Source organism: Diadema setosum, chromosome 9 (assembly GCF_964275005.1).
Source record: "Diadema setosum chromosome 9, eeDiaSeto1, whole genome shotgun sequence".
In the NCBI taxonomy this organism is placed as follows: domain Eukaryota; kingdom Metazoa; phylum Echinodermata; class Echinoidea; order Diadematoida; family Diadematidae; genus Diadema; species Diadema setosum.
The window spans coordinates 24,396,190-24,408,896 of NC_092693.1; the positions used below are offsets into that span (position 1 = coordinate 24,396,190).

The window sequence follows — 12,707 nt, forward strand, 5'->3', positions numbered from 1 at the left end:
GTTTGCTCAGGTTCAACCTAAGTGACATGAGTTTTCATAATTCGCCATCCTTTTTGTCCCTGGCACTGAATTCGATTATGTCCCTCCTTTCAAATCTTCTCCGAATTGACAGCCAATATATTTGATTAAAAAAAGAAATAATGTTAACATTGAGCACACTTTGAACATCTTGCTAAGATCAAACAAGGCAAGATATAAGTGTAGCCTTGGATGAGAGCTTGCCCTGCAACGACTTGCGCAGCTGTGTATAGAGCAAATATTGAAATGTGGACGTTATAGGAATAAGAACATGGCGTGTCCACCGTTGAGTGGCATGTGTCGATATATCAACTAACACGTGCCATCAATTCAAGTCTTTTATTTCTGCATTCGAGTTTAAAAGGATTACCTCATTTAGGTACGGCTAAGACAGAGCATTTGACGAGCAACCAACACGGCAGCACGCCACGAGCAAGACATCAAAGAGCCAAAAATCCTACGAGTTATACAGGTCACGAGTAATCCAGTCCACGAGCTAGATACCAAGTGAACAAGGCATGGGAGCTCGACATCAAGTAGAATAGGCCCACGAGCTGTATACGGTCCATGAGCTAAACACCAGGCAAATAAGGCCCTAGAGCAAGACACTATAGGCAAAGAGGCCCATAGGCTCGACTCTACATACATTAAGTCCAAGGAGCTTGATTTTCGTAATGTCGAGCTCGTGGACCATTTTTGCCGAGTATCGTTCTCGTGGGTCTTATTGCCTAGTGTCATGGGCCTGTCTTACTTTATGATAAGTAGCTCGTGGGCACATTCTGCTTGGTGCCAGCTCATGGGCAGTATGACTCGTGGGTGTCTAGCTCGTGGGATGACCCCGCAATCAGGGCATCTCATCATCCAACGGCCCCACAGACCTACCATCCATTGACTAATGATAATGATAATGAATAACATTTATATAGCGCTTAATACTGATGTTTCCAAGACTACTTGGACTTAGTAGGTTCTGTGCCGTGTAAAGTCTGCAAAGATTTCTTGTAAAGTGTTAACTCGTTAATATACTAATGGAAATTGCGATGCAGCCTACTAGTACTCATGGTAAGTATATATAGGGAACCTTTTGTAATATCCGTGTGGCCCACGTTTCAATCAAGGATACACATTTTTGGTTATTTTGCTGGAATGGCAATTGTCATGGTAAGGGTGGGATTTCACGGAGCACGCGAACGATTTGCGAAGGACGCGAATGACAAAATCCAACATTCGGAAAAGTTTTTCTCCGAATGTTTTCCGACAATGAAGCCGGAAACTATTCTTGCGCAATTTGTGCGAAGTTCCCACGACGTATGTGCGATTGTCGTGTGTATCATTGCTAAAGTACAGCATGTTACGTACACGAAGAACACGCGACGGAAATGCGAACAACGAAAAATTTTCAATAATCATGGGAGAAAATGTAGCAAGGAGAGGTGGAAGCAATAAAAAAAAATCAACTCAAATCAGCTTTCTTGAGTTGATTTTTTTTCTTTCCTCTATTTCTCTTTTCGTTTTCTCTCATTTCTCTATCGTGTGTTTGCCTACATTTTTTTTTCCCCTAGGACGTATCTCCACTAGTAAAGCATTTGATCTTTTTTTTTTTTTTGCAGTTCCTCCAACACATAATCTCTATAGTTCAAATGAAATTTACATACTTAAGATTGATTTTAAGTATATTCTGCGATTTTTTTTTTTGTATATCAAATATTCTTTCTCTTTGCTAGTCTATAATTTCTTTTGTTACTATAGTTGTTAATAATTGTTTGATGTTTAGATGTATGCTACGATTTCTATTTGCAGAAAACGTACAGGGCATACATTCCCCAAACGTGCGCTAAACGTTCGCGAGAATGTTTCAAAAGGTACGCGAACAGTTTGCGATTACGTCGTAAAATGATCGGAAAAACTTCGCAGATTTCGCGTAAAATACGCGAGACATTCTCAGAAGTTTCGGAGTCTGTTTGGGGTTTCACGAACATTTTGCGAACATCGCGCGTGTCTTGCGAAGGTCTTGCGCATATGACGAAGCTTTAAAGACACTTTCGAGAACAATTCACGAGCAAATCCCGACTAAGTGTGCGGAAAAGGTTCGCGAAAAATTTCAAACTTTTTTTAAATTCTCGCCGAAGTAAAAACGACATTCGCGAACAATTGACGACGCTTCCGAACCCTCACGTTTGTTTGGCGATCTTTTGCAGACTAAAATGCGAATGCTGGATTTTGCCATTCGCGTCATTCGCAAATCGTTCGCGTGCTCCGTGAAATCCCACCCTAACGACAAGAATCCAGACTCCTGATTGGCTGCTGATACAAAAAAAAAAAAAGTTGTTATTCCAGCAAGAGTTGCCATCCTAACATCATTTATAAACGGGTTCCTGGGAAATTGCATTTTTCCGATCCCTTTTCACTATGTCATTAAAGAACGAATCTCATATCAAACTGTAGTGCAAAACGTTTTTTCTCGGTTACTCTGCTTAACGCACAGGGATATGGTAAGAATCCAGTTAAAAAAAAGAAGAAGAATTAATCTGCATTACTGGTATATTGACAGGTTGTTCACTTGTATACAAACCGTATCAACTTGACGACGTGGTATTAATACCTTTGCTGTAAAACACCGAATCCTACAAGTGGGCATTGCCTGCTGCAATCTCAGATAGACGACATTATGAGATGTATGAGATCTGAACTCCATAGACTGTACTCTAGTACCTCCACTCACCTGGTGACATGTTGTCGAAGTTAAAGTTGCCGCACAGCACATCGAATGCTACCACCTCCTGCAGGCCCTCCAGTCTGTGGCTGTGTATATGGAAGTTATTCAGCCATTTCAAAATGGCGTCCATCTGAGCAAATCGCAAGTCGTCCTCTGCAAAAAACAAGAAACGTGACAAAGCCTGTAGAAATCTTTTTTTTAGAAAAGATAATTGCAAACTGAGAGAAACTGTACAGATCTGGTTCGCAGTGAAGGACAGCGCAGTCAACGTTAACTCCTCCTTAAATATTAGTGAATTCAGTAGTAAGTATATAATTTTATCATTAATATAGATTTAGTACTTAAAGCTCCTATAAAGACCATGGACTTCCACGATCTATGCAATGATTGAATAGTGCGCGGCGTACTTGAATTGACGGTATATGTTTTCTTTCATCGAGGATACGTTTTCACTACTTGATAAGGATATATGGAGCAAATTACTGATTTATTTTTATTTCATTTTATGACGTTTGTTCGAACTACAGTGACATAAGAATTCTAACATCTTTTAACGATTTATTCACACATCTTCATATAGTTTGGTAATACAATTCATTCATTTTTTTTTTTCATGATAGTTACAGTAACTGTACCAATTGCACTGCTGTCTTAGTTTTTAGTATCATATGGCTTTTTCGTATAGAAATATAAAAGTGTTAAGGACAGACATTCTAGCCAAATCATGCAAAGCACTCTAAGTAAACATGTTCCAGTCTCCGCTGTTCGTCAGGTTTTGACTCTCGCACTATAAGGACGGGAAAAGGAAGTTCCTCCCTCCGGCACTCCGACAATTCCGTGGTATATAATTACTAAAAAACTGTTTTGTGTAATGCTAATACTTGTCTAGCAAATAAACACCATTACAAAAACACTAAGAGAAAAGAAATATCCTCAGAAAGTCGACCAGCATCAAACCAGATCAGACTATTGTTCATGTCCTGAGAACATGTTCACATCTTCTTTAGACGACTGAACTGCTGCTATATGTACTTGTGCGCACGGAGTTTATACATCCTGGCTATACAGCCCAGCCCCTTCTTGCACACACATGTACTCACTTATACATTCACCACTTACATACGCATTCACCAATACATAGACTCACATACACACACATACACATCACTTCCACACACGCACACACCATTTAGGACAGACTGAGACAGACAAACACATACGCACACACACATATTTTCCCAGCTTTTCTTTTAGTTTTATTTCAACCAATTCATAAAATACAATTATACAAAAGCAAATGAACCTTTTTTTTTTCAATCTAAAGGTACACAAAAGAATATAAATCAGACATTTCATGCCCATCGCCATAAAGAAATCCGCCGAAAGAGTCAAGGATGAATATGTAATACATCAAGGCGAAACATTAAATGAAATAGATAGTATGAAAAAAAAAAACTCGACAAAAACAAACTTCTCCCTCCCCTGCCCCCTTCTCTTACAAAATATGTTTTCCCATCCTCAATCCCCAAGCTCAATTCGGTGAACTATAGCAAGTGATATGGAATAACATAATAAATATCCTCACTTTAACAATTTTTATAAACTGGAAACATTGTATCTCTTTTAATTGAATATTTCCCATTCCAGACATAGAGAAAAGTAAAAGTTTTTCCCCTCAACCTGACGTTACCTACTTCGGTAGTAATGTAAGAGACAAATCTAATTCAATTTTCATAAAGCGTTTGTTTTTTCAATAAGAATTTACCCATTACAGATTAATCAATTTTTTCCAACATCAGGGAGTCTTTTGATATTGCTAAATCATATCTCTTTATAATTCACCTTCTCCATAATATCAATTTGCGATGCATTATGCTCCTAAAATTTTCATTTCTTGCAGAAAAATTCCGAATAAAGGCATTACACATACACATGGACAGACAAACGACATTACACGCATAATCACACACACACAGCAGATGCCGCCTGACCTTTTCTGTTACTGCTCATCGGCATTACCAATCTTTACGGTCTGAGGTCACTTAAATTGGCAACGCAATGGAATGTCCACCTTAGATTTCTGTTGGAAAGTCATTTATCAACAGGAGTTTTCGTCTTTGGCTGTTTAAGGGGGCATAATCACTTTTTCCCACTGTTGCGATACTTGCATGGGCCGCATCAAAAGGACAGTTTGTGGTAAATGGTGTAATGAATGGAGTGGTTTAGCTAAATGAAAGCTTCTGCCTACCACAAACTTTGAAATAACTCAGGGAGGGTATGCACCTGCAGCTGAGGACGGACTTGTGGCAATTTGTGGCGTTGCTTTATTATCAGTATGGTATTTATTGGTGCTGTTTTATTTTGATAGAAAGGGTTTGATTCTCTCGTGGTTTACGTTTGATTTATTGTAAACCATACACCAACTATTGAAGAGCTCACAGAGCAGTTCACGGCGCATTTGTTATTTTTATTTTTATTATTTTTTTATTTTTGGTTTCATAACGAAATCCCGGTGTGTGCACGCGGAGGTTGCTCGAAGGGCAGCTTAAAATAATGCACCCAGATACTATAGGTTAAAAAAAACGGGGGTGGGGTGCGGACGCTGCGCTGAACATTTTATTTGATTAATTAGATATGATGGAAGTCCTCGATTCAATATCACTGTGTCTTTGTTCACCATACTCGTGCTTCCATCGGCGATGGCCTCGTGCGCTGTTGATTTTTTTTATTTCCTTTTTTTGTGGCTCGTACAAAAGGCTGATGAAAATGCCTTCTCTTATGAATAGCTCCCCAGTGATTTGATGGCATGTTACTGTCATTGTGTGACTGCCGTATATCACCATGCTCAAGGATATTCCATAGTTTGTTTTGTTTGTTTGGGTTTTTTTTTTTGGCGATTGCATCAAGCATCCTGTTCGCGGTGCCATTCCTCGATGAGACTCAACTGATATCATGTGAAAATTAATGTCTCCGTTGATAATACCTCCATGCACATGACGTTTGACAGAATTCAATACGCAGAGGGCAGCTGACATAAATGACGGCAAAAGTCGATTCATATATTGCCGAAATATCTCCACAAAAGAAAGACAGAAGACAAAATGGTAGACGAAGGAGCTTTTCTGCATTGTCTTTTCTTTTTGTGCAGTAAATGTATCGAAGTCGCTATAGGTTCCTCAGAGAAGAGATGATTGAATGTTGTCAACTTTACATTGATGTATTGATGTTGTTACATTGGTTGAATAAATAAAAGCTCCGATGTGTTGAACCGTTTTCTTCCCGGGGATAGGCTTAGATAATGATGAAGAATTAGTGAGCCTTACTGTGTGTTAGGAATAGCCCCTACGTTGCTGTTACTTTGTAGCCATGGCAACCATTCCGCGCAACTATTAATGCGGTGTACAGACGGGGGTTGATGAACTACCAATAGCTGACGCAGAGCCACGTAAAGTGTATTATAACTTCATTTGCACTACTACCTTTCAGATATTATAAAAAATCTGATATTACTCTCGGTTGTGTTTGTTAGGGTAAATTGTGCTTTAATTCATCAATTTAGAGTCTCTTCGATCCTCAACTTCAGATCTCTTACATATTCCGTTTTCTAGGAAATCTTGGGGGGAACGTGCTTTCGCTCACACTGGACCAACACTGTGGAATTCACTTCCTCGTGAGCTGAAAGACTCAAGCTCTATAACATCTTTCAGGAGTAATTTAAAATCCTATCTGTTTAGCAGTGCATTTTGAAGACCAGTGTCTTTTGAAGACAGAATTTCATGTCTTTTTTTTTCTGCTTCTTCATCTTCTTCTATTACTGTGATGTACTTGTATTTTCAATCTGTTTGCTTTGATGTACCTATTGTAAAGCGCCTTAAGCATTTAATCAAAGTGGAGAACGGCGCTATAGAAATTGTATGTATGTATTATTATTATTATTATTATTATTATTATTCCCTCAACATTTCCGGCGAAGAATATTCAACGCAGTGGATGATTTCGTCATTTGAAGCATCTGGTCTAATATCATGCCCTTGCATCTTCATCAAATATTCATAGCGAAAATACACCTCTCGGCTTTACCCTGTCTATATATCTATCTCTCCTTCTCTATCCCTCTGTCCCCCTTGGTCCTCTTGCTCTTCTTCGACATCCTTTCCCTAGTCCATAATAACTCCCTTCAACTGTTCCGCTATCTCCTCTTCGATATCTCCTCCTCCCTTTCATTTATCTCTTCCGGGTCCCACAGTCAGAGCCTGGTGATACCCTCTGATGAAGATGCTCAAGAGCCGAAGATAATGACAATCTTACTATACATCATTCCATTTACTCCGGTTTAATTTCTTCCCTCATTGGCTGTGACGTATCGATTACATTGGGGAAAATCTCCTCGGTTGCGTTACAATCCTTACCTTCATGCATCATCGTTCTTGAGGACTTTTATTTCTGGCAGGATGTATCAGCGACGTTCCGTTTCCTGATTGAATGACAATTTCTTATTCATCTTATTCTAACTTCACGTTTATAGCAACCTGCCAGTACCTCTGAATACATCGGATCTCAGTAATTTTGTTTTTTGCTGGAGTGGAAAACCACTTATATACTACCAATTGGAAAGAAGATCTGCATGGAATATTTTGGTGACTTGATTACAAGGTGCAAAACTCGAGGAAAGATACGACGTAATTCAAACTGGAAACCAACAATGACCTGACGGTACCTACTCAATTGCACAGCAAGCTGTAGAAATATGACTAAATTCTCTTTATACACGTACGTTGGGACGGGACATGATGAAGAAAATTCATTTCATTATAAGAATAAAAACTTCATAATGAATGGTAGAATTAGGGAAAGAACTATCATTTCAAAATAAAGTCTTACTACTAGAAAGCAGTTAACTTCGATACGAAATGAAGTTTTTTTTTTTTTTTTTTTTTTTTTTTTTTTGCTTGAGTAGCGTAGTTTGCAAGTAAATGCTTATAAACATAAGTAAGTGACTGAGCACTCACATGTCCCAAAAGAGTTGCCATGACGCATTGTTTTTCACAGGAATTTTCTACGAGCATCTAATATTACGATTCGTCACTGTGTGTTTTTCGCAAAGGGGCTCAAAGTGTTAATGATTAACAGGAAGGGAAGGATAAACAGATAGACGAAAATTGAGAAGAGAATGGCATAAGATCAGAAAGAGAGAGAGAAAGAGAGAGAGAGAGAGGGTAGGGGAGAGAGGGAGGGAGAGGGAAAGAACGCAGAGTGGAGAAATAAGTACGGAAGGAGAAGAAGGGTAAATAAGTGGTAGCTCTGAACTTTTCGCTGTACTTTGTGGGTATATCGTGATCATTTGGACCGCAGAGTTTCCTGGCATCGCTGCAATAGAAACCGGATCCCTTCCTAAGCAGTAAAAATCGGTTGCTCTCAAATTTTTCCCTCCACAATACCGTAACGTGTGGACCCTCCGGTCTGAATAACAGGCGAAACTATCATCTTTCCAGCGGCCCAGCCAATAAAAGATGAAACCTCTCGAGAATAAATAGAGATGGAATTCGAAGCCTCAGTCTTCTGCCTTCAAATGAAAACTGTTCACACACGCCACGGTGGAGTGTGTGTGTGGGACTGACAGAGAATTAATTCTATCGGCATGCCAGAGCTCCCGCCAATCTTCATTCTCTGCCTCTCTTTTGCTTCGAGGAGTATATCACTTTCACTTTGTAATCAACGTCTAAAAGCCCTCGGCGATGGCAGGTTTCAAAAGAGCTCCTTTTCCAAGCTTTTATCGCAGACGATTCATGATGTCAGGGGGGATTTGTTTTATGGGAAGGTCGAATTGGCGCCATACAGACAACTAATACCAACAACATAAAACCAGATATGTTGACTAACCTTAATTGCCGATTTAAGTCTTGACTTTTAATCTCAAAGATCATGACCCGTCATTACGAACAATATCATTAGTAAATATATCTGTCTTGGCGACGCTAATTCCCATATGATATCGATATTAATTCAAGAATTATATTTGGCCAAAATATTTGTATATTCAATAATTGAGTTCTTACATGACGGTGTCACAAAGTCATAAATGAAACAAGTTTCGCTTTTCTTTTGTGAAACCAAACGTAACAAGCAAGAAAATATTACAATTAAACAATACCTGAGACATTCATGTATAGCAAGCCTGACCTTGTGAAAGAAAATGCATTTTAGTTTGATCAAACTTTTATCAGGAATGCATGTTGTATGTGTGTGAATTCCTGTCTGTGTGTGTTTAGTGTGTACTCTGTATAATATGGAGGTAGACAGCGTTCACCGTCAATGGCAAAATAAACGAAGGTAATGGCATAGGGTAAGGCCCAAGGGCGGCTTTTCTTTGCAAATCATATTTTCACTTGGCAGCCTAAAGGGGGAGGGGGGTTAAACCTCTAGTGACACCCCCCCCCCCCGCCCCGCAGGTCCGTCACTGATGGCATGGACGAAACGTTTGTTATCTATATTAGTTGAAAAAAAAACAACAACTAGAATATTCAATTCTTATAGCGTCCGTGATTTTCTCAATCACTGATCAAAAGTATTTGAAAATTCGATAAAGAAGTCTAATGAAAAAGAAAGGAGGTTCAGCCCGCCCCCCCCCCCAAGCTGCGTACTTCAACGCCTAATAGTATACTATAGTAATAGTATTGGCCTCTTCATGTTCTGGTGACTCTGATAATGTAGTAAATGGCCACTGAAAAGTTGTGAGAACCTCTCTCAAGAGTGTTTTTTGGGACGTGAACCCTTGAGCTTCTCACTTTAATTTCTCTGTCCAAACAGCTGAGCCATTTCAACCACTTACATCCGATGGAACATTCCTCATATCAGTCTATACACGAGGCACTGTATATCTTTTATGGATGTGAACAGAAACATATCAGCTACGACATGGGAATTTATCGTAGTGAAACTCGTTTATTTTTGCCTCTGCTGTAATTTACGGCCGGTTCTGCATCCTTAGTTTCACCATCTCGCTCAGCGTCTTGCTTTCCAATTTGTAAGGGAAGATTTGGTGATAGGGATGCCTCGTCTTACCCCCTTCGTCCTATCTTTCCATCAGCCCTAATTACGCTGATTGGGAGGGAGTTTTTGATTTACAGTTTCGCGAGCGTTTGATTTCAATCCAACGCGGAAGCATCGAATTGGCTTCAGTGCCGAGGTCTGTTGATGTGTGTATTTATATAGTGTGATAGTGTGCATGTGTGCGTTTGAGTGTGTTAGGTCTGCGAGTTCCATCTCCTTTTTTTTTTTTTTTTTTGAGGTGTCGTCATACTTGCTGGAAAAAAAGTGACCTAATATTTTTCAGATTCATTCTATTCATTCTATTCTATTCATTCTATCACTTCCGCCGCCAATAATTCCCTTACAAAAGTCAAAATAAGATTTTAAGGGAAGACGTTAAATCTTTACTTTTTCATTTATTGAAAGTTGTTCAGATTTTTTTAAAAAAAGGTTGGAACAGCTCTCAAAAGAGAAGTTGCACGTGTTTCTCGATTGATATTATGACATTGGTTTGTGCTATGAGGTGTATATGGTACAATGATATGTGCGTCGTGTACTTGACTCACGTGGGTGCAACGCAACTCCATGTACAATTTAATGCTAAAAATAAAGCGAAATCATTTAGATTTACATTATGATAATAGTCATGATAGTATCATAAAAATGTGCCATAATACAAAGAAGTTATTTTTTTTTCAAAACTTGCCTGCGACTGTGATGAAACGTATTTGATTCCAATCTATTTATTAATATCAATGGCATCGCCTATGCTTTTCCTATAACTACAGCGAAGTGCCTGTGAATGTTGAGCAGTATTAAATTGACTATATCAAACTAGGCGGGGGGGGGGGGTGAGGATTTTTAATGATGAGACTGCATTCTGCATCATTTTCGTAACCTCCCACCCACTCAGTTTAAACTTATCCATTGATAGACTTGGAACCTTACCCACCAATTGACAAACAAGGGCGCTTTAATGCCAAACTTCCTTCATGATATAGTTCATGGTTTTTACGAGGTTCATGCGCATTTTCATTCGCAAAAGCAAAGACATATGAGGAAGGTCATTGTTTGGATCCTTGGATTTAATATAAACTTTTCTGCACCGCCCTATTTCACCTCGACATTCGTTTTACGACCACCTTTCGACCACTCCAGAGTCCATCCTTAAGTCTGCTCGATTGGAAGTGATCGAAAAGGAAGGTTCTGGTTAACCGGCGTTTGTCAAACAATATGGCGAAGTCTCGTTTAATCTTTGAATGCGATGCGTCGGAACAAAATAATAAATGTAGTGTTCTCTCAATAGAAGTAAATGAAAAAAAAAATGAATCCGCGTATTGTACACGTTGAAGACCTATATCTCCTCAGTTTCCTCAAGTTATAAACAGTTAAACATTGGGTTATCTGATCGGGGTGGGGGGGGGGGGGTGAGTCTCTCACCTCCCTGATCAGATGCATTTCCATCCTAACGAAGATAGTGGACGAATCTCATGATCTTAGTTGGCTAAAAGAACGTGTGAAAGGAAGTATATCTCGTGCATAATGTGTCATTGTTTCGAATTAGTAATATTTATGTTATTACCAGCAAAATTACAACACATTTCATGGTTTTAAGTAACATACATTAAATCAGCGACGGTGAATATATCCTAAATTATGCTTTGTTCTGTGGAAAAAAAAATGGTGACGTAGATTGAATTGATTTTAATTGAATTGAATAAAAATGAATATTTGATATCTATTACATTTTTTGTGATGGAAGAGGGGAAAGAGAGAGCATTCTTCAGAGCATCTAAAAAATGTAACTCAACATAAAGATGCTAGACAAGTATATAAGTCATGGATTTAGACACACTCTGCAAGTTACTCTCAGTAAAAAAAAAAAATAATAATAATAAAAAAATGCTGAATTATTTTGTAAAACAGTGACAAGTACCTCTAGAGAGGCTTGCCGCTTTTCCGAATTCCTTGCATTACCCAACAGGCACAATTGATTGATGTATAATGTAATTGAATTTTGCTGAACAATTCTAAAAATCAATCAATATAAACGTAATCACATATTCATGAAATAATCAATCATTATTAAGCTGTAACATCAACTGCGAATTTCATTTCAATTCATCCATTTCAATTTATCATTTTCATTCAGATTGTAGTCAATTAGTAGCGTGTGAACTTGTATTTTTTTTTTACCTTGTGCAGCCTGCAATTGTGTGATCGCCACGTAGCCAACTATAGGATGCCCCTCTTCGCTTCGTCCCAAATGGACCTGGAAAAGTAAACAAAAAGATGAATTCTGCTCAATATAGACTGAAAATGTGAATGGAGGAATGTAAAACATTATAGAAATCAGATAGTAAGTCGTGGATTTGGAAACAGCAGCAAAAGATGTCCGATGAGGTTATCCTTCCGTTCGACTCTCTTTTAATAAAGACATTCAATGGGAAACACCTGGTTGTAAACACTATTCTTTATGTTATTCATTATATATTTACACATCTATCATTCTTTCAATCTGCATGAGTTAACAAGGTCTCAAATCCCATCTACACCGTATGACATAATCACAGATGCATAATATTCATACACACACATACACAAACACACATACGCATTATAAGTTGAAAATTTCGACGTATTCAAAATTTGTCCCACAGATCCACAAAATACGGGTGCACGCCGCGAGTCCGACATCAATGAGTCACACAGCCCACGAGTCATGCATTCCGAGGCCCATGAGTCCGACATTAAGGAAAAACAAGGCCCACGAGTCCAACAGTAGGCAAACAAAGTCCATGAGTCCGACACTCACTACATCACGGGGGGGGGGGGGTTCTAATAATGTAAGCAGTGTCGGTCTCGTGGGCCTTTTTTTGCCCAGTGTCGAACTCGTGGGCCTTGATTACCTTCTGTCGGACTCATGGGCCTTATTTAACTACTG

At 38.9% G+C, this 12,707-nt stretch overlaps 1 protein-coding gene across 1 annotated transcript in view; it reads right to left on the reverse strand.

Annotated features, from left to right (window-relative positions):
- LOC140232933 (sphingomyelin phosphodiesterase 3-like) overlaps window positions 1–12,707 on the reverse strand; it is a 112,260-nt gene that overhangs the window by 35,086 nt on the left and 64,467 nt on the right. The window contains exons 2-3 of the mRNA XM_072313043.1: window positions 11,960–12,035; window positions 2,741–2,887 (exon numbers count right to left, since the gene is read on the reverse strand). Coding sequence (XP_072169144.1) covers window positions 2,741–2,887; window positions 11,960–12,035 — 223 coding nt within the window. The remainder of the gene's footprint in view (window positions 1–2,740; window positions 2,888–11,959; window positions 12,036–12,707) is intronic.